We start from the raw sequence: 10459 nt of genomic DNA, 5'->3' as shown, positions 1-10459 counted from the left end.
CACCAAATTTTTGGAACAAGCTGCCCGAATCCCTACAGCGGGCTCCGTCTCGGGCAGTGTTCAAGGCTGAGTTAAAAGCCCACCTCTTTGAGAGTGCTTTCGACTCCTCTCACCTTGGGTTCTACATCCCCAACACTATATGTCATATCTGTCTGTCCAAGTTAGATTGTAAACTCTTCCGAGTAGGGACTGTCTATAAATGTCAAAATGTAGAGTACTGCTTACTAGAGAATGATATGGGGGGACAAATTTTTCCCCATCCCATCCCCATGAGTTCTTTTCCTGTCCCTGCCCCATTCCTGCAAGCTCCGTCCTCATCTTCACAAGCCTCAAACACTTTAAAATCATAAATGTTTGAGCTTACAGAAATGGGACAGAGACAGCGACAAAACTCACAGGGAAATTGAGTTCCTGGGGGGATAGGGACAAATTTGTCCCTGTGTCATTCTGTACTGTGTTTGCCTTTCAGGGCTATATAAGTGATAAGTAGTAAGTAGTTGTAGTAGTAATATATTACAAATTTCTGGCCTCATGGATGAAGATTGTAATTTTTTGTATTGTATTTCAGGGAAAGTCTTTTTGCCTTAAATTTCTCCAGTCTGCTCTTTTTTCATCTTCCATCAAGTATACAATATTACATCAATTAATTCATACACACCACTTGAAATTCTTTCTATTATCATCTGAAGTACATAAATTATCCCCCTCCCCCATTCACAGATATTATAATCAAAAATTAACATATATATGCTATATTCATAAATATTAATTAAACCTATATTATAACTATAAACCCCCCTCCCATAATTATAATTATACTCCAGTCTGCTCTAAGCCTTCTGGTAAGATGTGGCCAATAGGTATGCGTATTGTATTGTACTGGTGTTGCATTGCATGCAGAGTCCTGCTATTCACGCTGTCTGTTTGAGTAAGCTGTTTAGGAGCAGTGGGAAGAAGAGGAAGAGTTTGTTTCACGTGATGAGCTGGGCACATGATCTGTACACAGAATACAGGAAGTGGAACACCATATGCAGAGCGTTTGCACAAGAAGGTCCCGTCTCCCCATCACTGAGCAGAGGCAAGCCTGGAGCAGGATCTGCAAACACACAACAGGACATCTGATCCGTAAGCTACTAACAGCCAGTGCTTCTCTTCCTCTGCTCTTTTGGGATACACAGCCTGAAAAAATGACTAAAGTCACCAGAAACAAAACAAATGGAGGTTTTAATGAAGTTTGTTAGAACAAACAGTTTCTTCCTCTCTCTAAGAGATCACATGTGACTATTCCAGGCTTTCTTGAAATCAGACACAGTCTCTGTCTTCACCACCTCTTCCGGGAGACTGTTCCACGCATCCACCATCTTTTCTGTAAAAAAGTATTTCCTTAGATTACTCCTGAGCCTATATCCTAAACAAAAGAGCACTTATACCCAACAGTGGTAAAAAAGCGCTTAGCGTTAAGGCTTTTCCCATGCACTAAGGACATTTTTATTGCTGGGGTAAAATAGCTGAATTTTCTATTTTTTTTTTTTTTAATTAATGTTCATATGCTAATTTTACCATTAGCATGCGGGCATTGCCCACCCATTATATAGACGGTAAGGGCTCACATGCTAATCAGTTTGTGCACGGCAGTGTAGCTGCTGTAGCCAGTCAGCGCAAAACAGGTCTACTGTCTGCCCTTAAACATACCCATGGTGCCAAAACATAACTTTTGGGCCTCTTTTTACAGAGCCGCGGTAGCATTTCTCCCATGGCAAATGCATCAAAGCCCATAAGAATTGAATGGGCTTTTGCTGCAGGAGAATCACTACTGTGGCATTGTAAAAGGGGCCCTTTATTTTTTAGTACTTGGATAGCACGCACAATCCAAAAATGCAGCTTTGTAAAAGGACTCCTATGAAAGTTATACCCTGAAAAAAATATTATTTTAAGGGCATCCTTTGTTAACTGTACTCCACCCTCTTCTGGTGAAGAAACTGTACTGTTATTATATCTTAATTGGAGAGTCCATAAAGAATTAATCTGTGGATATAATCATATAGCAGGTTCTGGGCAGTTTACAAAACTATCTTAATATAATGAGATATATATATAAAATCACATTAAAAATCATATCATTAAAATAATAGAACAATTTTAAAGATAATTATTTTGTAAGAAGCCAAGTTTAGGCACTCTGAATAAAGGGTAACTTATTTCAGTACATAATTTGAAAGGTAAAGAGTTCCGTAAACTCTGAAGTTCCCAATAAACAATGATCAAAAATAATTATTGAATAAGAAAAAAAAGTTTGAATTGATACTGATAATTTTGTCTAGAAGAACATATCCGAGATTGCAAAGTCAGATAAGGAGGACAGAAACCGTGCATGACTTGAAAGGACAAGCACTGCACTTTGAACTCAGTGCACCCACTGAGGTGCCACAGGGCTCGGTGCTTGGACCCGTGCTTTTTAACATCTTTATAAATGATCTGGACATAGGTACGACAAGCGAGGTGATTAAATTTGCAGACGATACAAAGTTATTCAGAGTAGTGAAGACACAGGGGGATTGCGAAGATCTGCAACGTGACATAATCAGGCTTGAGAAATGGGCATTGACATGGCAGATGAGGTTCAACGTGGATAAGTGTAAAGTGATGCATGTCGGTAACAAAAATCTCATGCACGAATACAGGATGTCCGGGGCGGAACTTGGAGAGACCTCCCAGGAAAGGGACTTGGGAATTATGATCGACAAGTCGATGAAGCCGTTCACACAATGTGCGGCGGCGGCAAAAAGGGCAAACAGAACACTAGGAATGATAAAGAAGGGAATCACGAACAGATCAGAGAAGGTTATCATGCCGCTGTACTGGGCCATGGTGCGCCCTCACCTGGAGTACTGCGTCCAGCATTGGTCGCCGTACATGAAGAAGGACACGGTACTACTCGAGAGGGTCCAGAGAAGAGTGACTAAAATGGTTAAGGGGTTGGAGGAGCTTCCGTACAGCGAAAGATTAGAGAAACTGGGCCTCTTCTCCCTCGAACAGAGGAGATTGAGAGGGGACATGATTGAAACAATCAAGGTACTGAAGGGGATAGACTTAGTAGATAAGGACAGGTTGTTCACCCTCTCCAAGGTAGGGAGAACGAGAGGGCACTCTCTAAAGTTAAAAGGGGATAGATTCCGTACAAACATAAGGAAGTTCTTCTTCACCCAGAGAGTGATAGAAAACTGGAACAATCTTCCAGAGTCTGTCATAGGGGAAAACACCCTCCAGGGATTCAAGACAAAGTTAGACAAGTTCCTGCTGAACAAGGACATACACTGATAGGGCTAGTCTCAGGGCGCTGGTCTTAGACCAGAGGGCCACCGCGTGAGCAGACTGCTGGGCATAATGGACCACTGGTCTGACCCAGCAGCGGCAATCCTTATGTTCACACAGCAAAAGAAAGCCAATACATATGGGACTTGCTGAGCGAAAGGTACCAAGAGCGGCATTACACATAACAAAAGTTAAGCCTATAAAGGTTTTGGAGGGGCAGCTTTCATTTCTGAACATTTTATGTCCTATGGGGTCAGTAGAATGGGACAGTGCAATTTTTTCCATAACTTTGATGCTTTTATGTTCTACAGCCTAAGCACTGTAGGTACTTAATTTTTTCAAGACATAATTAATTCATACCTGAAGCTGAAATTTTACAGGATTATGCTGAGTCTCTCCCTCTCTCTACCTTGTTTCATAAATAAATCGCATCCCCCACTTTTGATACCTTTTCGCTCAGCATGCCTTTATTCCCAAAGTGTTTTCACTATGGCTTAAGCACCTGAATAAATTCCTCTTTGTTATGTCTGAAACTATTTGGCAGTGGAAGCTTTTCTTTCTCGTAAATTGTTTTCTCTTCAAACTTTACTGACAGGCTGAATCTGCAGTGATTTCCCAGTGTGGTTTCATCATGTACCACCTTCTTGTGTTGACCAGCCTTGCCTTTTGTACCAGGGCAAGCATTTCCTGTTATGGTGAAAGTGGGCAGCCTGTTGACTGGTGAGTTGATTGGCAGTGATGGTGATTTTGCAAGAGATTATGAAATCAAGTCATCAGTTTACAGAGGTAGCAGATTAATTGGCCCAACCAGTCCACCCAGATTATGATGCTGTAGATGAGTTTGTATGTTCCTATTGTACAAACCAACAGCAGCTTCCTTCCACATCTCCAACCCCACTTCCACCACCACCTTCTTTCCTGTCTTCTACTGATTATCCACCTAAAGCCCTTTACCATCATTCTACCTGACTTCCCAAGACTTAAAAATTCCCTCTGCCAGAAGGCTTTTCAGACTTCAGTCACTCTCTCAATAAAAAATATTTTCTCAGGTTTCCTCAGCACCTTCCTTCCTGCAGCTTCTCATCCAAAAACACTCTTCTTGAACTTCTTCTAAGCCAGGTTTTACCTTTTCATAGTTTATTGAAGCTTGTCCAACATTTTGAAAGATTTTGTCACTCCCCCATCCATAGCACTTCTTTTTATGTGCTAGTGATGACATCTCTCAATTAGAACCATTATTTTCTTTTTCAACTTGATGCAACTCTTCAGAGACAGGTAGGTGGAAGGAAGTCAGTCATAGTCTTGTAGTCCTGCTTTTCTTATGAGTATATGAACTATATTTTTTATGTATTTAGTTTACCGTAATAGTTTTGCTATATTGCCTTTAATAATAGTCCATGCCTTTTATTGGTCAGTCCCATTGTCTCTAGAGGACTTGCAATCTACAGTAAGTTTCTACCCAAGGCAGCAGAGAATGAATTGGTTTGCTCAGTGTCACCAGTGGAATTTGAACCCTGTCTTCCTTTGTTCTAGGGTTGCTGCTCTTATCTACTAGCTAGTTCTCCATGCCCAAAACACAGTAGGTGAAGTGCAGGATTAGTTTGCCTATTGTTGCCTGGCCTCTGACTCAGGATGCCCTTTCTATGTATAGGTTTATTGTCTACAAGCTGCCAAAACTTAAGAACTTTCCACTGAGCGATGGGATGAGATACATGTACCAGGATGCTATGACCTGTGGCTGGGAGAGTGGCAAGGCCCTCATGAACAGTACAGAAGGGGCAGTGGGAAGAACCTTACAACAGCTCTACAGGGCTAGAGGGAACCAGGTAAGATGTGGGCATAAGTAGTGGGGGAAAACTGGGACAGACTGAAGGTCCATCAAGCCCAGTATCCTGTTTCCAAGAGTGGCCAATCCAGGTCACAAGTACCTGGCAAGATCCCAAGGAGTAAGGAATAAGCAGTGGACTTCCCCAAATCCATCCTAATACTATCTTATGAACTTTTGTTTTAGGAAATTATACAGACCTTTTTTAAATCCTACTAAGCTAACTACTATCACCACATTTTTCTGGCAAAAGAATTCCAATGTTTAATTACATGTTGAATGAAGAAATATTTTCCCAGGTTTGTTTTAAGTAGCTTCATTGAATATCCTCTAGTCCTAGTATGTCCAACACAGTATCAGGTACTAGAGAGGTGGGGATGAAGATTTTGTTTTTGACCACCTCTAGCCAAAAAGGTGCCCTTCTGTTCCTAGATTGTGGAGGTGCAGACAGTGGAATTTGTTGCTGGAGGATTTGGCGATTGAGTTTAATTACTTCCCTTTATCAACCTGTGTTGAAGCTGAGTTGCAATTTGGGTGTAGTAGACTATACATCTATTTTGAGTCAAAGATAATAGTAGAGCTATAGCGTTTGGAGTGGAGAAGGACATGGGGACAAATTTCTGTCCTTCAGAAATTTCTCCAAACTGGGAAACAACACAGAGACAAATTGTCCCCATCCCCACAGGATCTTAATATCCCCATCCATTCCCTATGAACTTTGTCCAAGGCCCTGTCGAGGCTTGTGCAGATGAGGACAGAGCTTGCAGGAATGGGGACGGGACGGGGATGAGGAAATTTGTTATTCTCTAGTTTGGAGACATTTCTGAAGGGCAGGTTCATTAAGAAGTATTAGCCAGGTGGAAGAGACCATCACTACCTTTTATTTCTTGAAGTGAGTGGCAAGATAGGGATTGTCTTTTTAGGATCTGCTGAAACTTCCAGAGACGGATATGGGGCAGGGTTTAATGGGCCATTGGTCTGATCTGATCTGGCATGTCTTACCTTCTTATCAAGGAGGTCAAATGGAAATGCAGACCAGTTCCTTTGTAAGTCTAATGAGTGCCAACAGGAGATATTTTGTTTAGTTCCCATTTCACAATTTGGGATGGAGTGAGTGGATTAATAACAGAAAGCAACCAACACACAGAACAGTGCCATCTGGTGGCTGCCCTGTAGCTTGCAGATTTCATAGAGTAGATGTAACTGATGGCTGTTGTGTATCTCAACAGCTGTAACACCTCCTTGTATGTCAATCCCATCACCCAACAAGTCCCTGAAGCGCCTTTTTCTATTGTCTTTCAGACTGGAGATTTTGCCTACGTACTGTACAATGACCAGCCCCCGAATGGGTTCAATCCCAGCAATGGTGGGCACACAAAAGGTACAGCTTGCTCAGGTCTATAAAAGTCTCTTTCCTCAGTAAGTGCAATGAGTGATGAAGAAAAAGAATATAGGGTTTACAACCCTGCAAGAGTCAAGTGCTCAACTTCCAGGAGGGCAAAAAGTCTTGTGGGACACCAGATTAATTCTCCAGGAATTTCAAGAACAGGCCTTTTTTTCTTGCATCTTAGGTGTTGTCCTGCTTGATAAAGCACAAGGATTCTGGTTAGTCCACAGCACACCTCATTTTCCTCCCACAACAAAGGAAGAGTACAGCTGGCCAGAAAGTGGGCTGCATAACGGTCAGTCCTTCTTGTGCATCACTTACGGCTTTGACCAATTCAAAGAGATCGGTGAGTGAGCATTGAGCTGTAATGAGTGAAGCTGGACAATCCAGACTCAGCTGGGGGTTGGGGGGGGCCCTAGAACTGGACTAGTAAGGGGTGTTGCAGAGCAGAATTGAGGTGCATTGATATAGCTGTTGGGGGGAATTTCAGTATTGGACTAGCAGGGTTGATGTGCATTGGTAGAGATTTGTATGTGAGGATCTCAGGACTGAAGTGCACCGATTAGAGCTGTTTATGGATTTCTCAGTACTGGAATAGCAGGGATAGGGTGCATTCTTAGCTGTTTATGGAGGTCTCAGTACTGGAACAGTAGAGGGCAGAGCTGTATATGGAGATTTTCTCAGTGCAAAATGAGCATGCTATCTGCTTTACTGTGGTCTTTTGCCTGGTTCTCAAAGCCAGCAAGGTGGTTTCTAGCTATACTCCTCCATCTCTTCCTCTACGCAGGACAACAGCTCCGGTACAATGATATTTTTTCCTATGATTTCTCCATAACTGGCTCCTTTGCCCAGGATTTTCCTGACCTTCTGTCTGCAGCAAAGAGGATGCACTTGAAAACAGCTCCGTGGAACCGTCAAGTGACGCTCACTTCACTGGGTGGGAAGAAATTCATCAGCTTTTCTAAATATAAGCTGTTTGATGATGGTAAGCTGGCAGGGGGCTTGGGAAGATTGGAGGAGAGTTGTCTCTCTATGGACATATTCTCAGTGTGCAGGGAGCAGGGCTGACTGGCATCATGAGGTTGCAAACAAGCCTGCCTAAATCGGAAAGGGGATGGGATTTGATATACCACCTTTCTGTGGTTACAATCAAAGCATTTCCAAATAATATACAGGTACAACCTGCTTGTGGGCTTTGGGGTCTCCCCAGCATGTTTAACATCAGTTCTGGCAGGAGAGCTCTATGCTGTAATGGTGTGTACTGGGGGGAATTGGAGGAGAGCTGTCTCTCTTTGGCCAGACCCTCTGTGTGCTGTCTTTTGCTCTTTAGGAAGAGGCTGGTTTCCATAGACAGAGGCAGAGAGGATGTCAGAAGTGGCTGCCATAACTTGCTTCGCATTATAAGCTCTGTCTTCCTTCCTGCCTTGCAGATCTGTACTCTGGCTGGGTCTCCCAAGCCCTGAAGGTTGATCTACTAGTGCAATTCTGGCTCAACTCTCGAGGTACCTTGCAGTCCAATTGCAGCCTTTCCTACCATGTCTACAATGTGGAACAAATCTTCTTCTCTCAGGAACTTAGCTTCTCCTCGCACATTGATCACTCTAAATGGGGCGTTTCCAACTCTAGCAGACCCTGGACCTGCATTGGGGACATGAATCGCAACAAGGAGGAGGAGAAGCGGGGCGGGGGCACTGTCTGCACCAGTGACTCCCAGGTTTGGAAGTCCTTCCATACCCTGGTTTCTCAGTGCTGCGACTGCTCCCAGCGAGGCCATACTATGGAACATAAGGTACTGACTAGTCACCATAAGTATAAATAGAGATGACAGAATTTCCCGTGGCTTGGAGAACTGACCTGAAGAGGAGCATTAGTGTGGCCTTGACTGGAAGCTGCAAAAGATTTCTCTAGCTGCGATTGTGCTGCAAAGGGGTCAAAGGCCTTGCAGCCCAAGTGACCACCTCAGGCACATTCAGAGCCTCCAGATTACCCAGTTCCAGGGTTGAGATTTCAGGCCAGTTCTGGATTTCTGACTACCTCATCCTGATGCATTATGGCTTTACTTCTCAACCCAGTCCTCAGGGCACGCCCAGCCTGTCTGATTTTCAGGATATCCACAATGAATATGCATGAGATAGATTTGCATACCAAGGAGGCAGTGCATGGTGGAGAAGCCCAGTGGCTAACGTAGTGTGTTGAGACCTTGGGAACTGAGTTTTGCTTTCTATTGTGGCTCCTTGTGACCCTGGGCAAGTCACTTAACCCTCCACTGCCCCAAGAACAAAACCTAGACTGGGAGTCCACTATAAAGTACCTTCTTATAATAAATGTAAACCACTTTGGTTGTAGCACAGAAAAGCTGTATATCAAATCCATTACCCTCTATCCTAGTTCATGTGTATTCATTTGGATATACTGGAAGCTTAACTGGTGCGGGGTGCCCTACATGGGATCTGCAGCACCAAATTCAGTGGGTAAAATCAGGGACTACAAATCCCATGCTGCTTTAGGATGTATGTTTAAAACCACGACTGGCTAAAACGTCTCCCTCCAGGAACTAGGTAACTTGGCTGTTCCCATTCTAAAACTGAAGGTAGACCAATGGAAGGAAAAATGTAATTTTCTCGGGCACCAAGCCGCACAGTGGTATAAATTAATATCTGGATATATGAACAAAAAAACCAAAGACTGGTCTTAGAGACATTTGGAGCATTGAGATTAAGCATCAAATTTCTGCATCTCAATGGCCACGAATTTGGTCTTGGAGAATGAGATGTACAGTGTCTGCATCTATGAGACAAACTTGGTTCTTTTTATTACAAAGAGCATTTTGGACCCCAGTTAGATAGCTCTAAGTCTAATAGATGTTGGCACTGTAATCTGGAAGTAGGGACTCTTGATCATTTCATATTTTTCTGTCCCTGCATCATGGCCTTTTGGAACTCAATTTAGTCTCAAATTAATTGTTTATTAGAAAATCATGTAGCTCTATCGTATGACACAATTTTATTTGGAACATCTATGAGAATAAAAAGTCAAATTTCAGCAAATAATAACAAACTTTTATTAAAAATGACAGGAGTTGCCATTCAGCATATCACCAGCAATTGGAAGGATTACACCAGACTTAATTACACCTTCTGGTGGAATTCACTGTGCCATATATATAAAATGGAAAGAATAATTGCCATACAAAAAGGGAACTATAATAATTTTAAAAAGATTTGGGGGCCATTGACAGCATATTGTGATGATTAGACACCTTTTTTGTACAAATAGTATGTTATAAGAATGGAAAGGGGGGGTATATTGTTATTTTACTGGCTTTTCAGTATCTTTGAATATAATATATGTATAATATGCTTGAATTATATTATTGGTGGAAGGGGAGGGTGGGGGAGGGATTTAAATTTATGTACTTACAATGATAGTAGAAAAGATTTTCAAGTGATTTGTATGAATCAATTGTTGTATTATTGTTCACTTGTTGTGAGATATAAAAATGAATAAAGATTTGGAAAAAAAAATGTAATTTTCTCCTTCTCGGTCCTTTTTTTTTTTTTTTATAAATCTTTATTCATTTTAAATTTTACAACAAGCGTACAGAAAATCATTCATATAATATACAATTCCACTTGAATTTCTACAATTCTCACAGAAAAAAGTTTAATCCCTCCCCACCCCATATACAACAAACTTTATAATAGATATCCCATAATATAATATTACATCTTTTCCATTTAACCCTAATAAAACTAAAACCCACCCACCCTCCCTATACCATCTATATTAAAAAGGGGAAAAATACTGATTATTCATTATAATAATTCATTAATGGCCCCATACATCTTTAAATTTCTTAAAACATCCTTTTCTAACAGCTAATATTCTCTCCATTTTATACACATGACACACCGTATTCCACCCAAAAGAGTAAT

At 41.8% G+C, this 10459-nt stretch overlaps 1 protein-coding gene across 1 annotated transcript; it reads left to right on the top strand.

The window, feature by feature from the left end:
- The first annotated feature begins 953 nt into the window (after positions 1-953).
- Positions 954-9266, top strand: DNASE2 (deoxyribonuclease 2, lysosomal). Its single transcript, XM_033924698.1, has 7 exons — positions 954-1125; positions 3908-4032; positions 4964-5138; positions 6440-6518; positions 6709-6870; positions 7312-7509; positions 7955-9266. Exons 2-7 carry the CDS (start codon positions 3944-3946, stop codon positions 8341-8343), a joined length of 1092 nt encoding a protein of 363 aa, XP_033780589.1. The 5' UTR covers positions 954-1125; positions 3908-3943; the 3' UTR covers positions 8344-9266.
- The last annotated feature ends 1193 nt before the right edge of the window (positions 9267-10459 follow it).

The sequence above is a fragment of the Geotrypetes seraphini genome, chromosome 16 (genome assembly GCF_902459505.1).
Source record: "Geotrypetes seraphini chromosome 16, aGeoSer1.1, whole genome shotgun sequence".
Classification (NCBI taxonomy): Eukaryota; Metazoa; Chordata; class Amphibia; order Gymnophiona; family Dermophiidae; genus Geotrypetes; species Geotrypetes seraphini.
Note: the sequence above shows the minus strand (reverse complement) of the source record. Positions and strands in the feature narration are given on the sequence as shown.

Coding starts and splice junctions, on each gene's coding strand:
- DNASE2 (XM_033924698.1), top strand. CDS start 3,944: ATGTACCACCTTCTTGTGTTGACCAGCCTTGCCTTTTGTACCAGGGCA. Junction 6,519..6,708: donor CAATGGTGGGCACACAAAAG/GTACAGCTTGCT, acceptor CTTGCATCTTAG/GTGTTGTCCTGCTTGATAAA. Junction 7,510..7,954: donor ATATAAGCTGTTTGATGATG/GTAAGCTGGCAG, acceptor CCTGCCTTGCAG/ATCTGTACTCTGGCTGGGTC.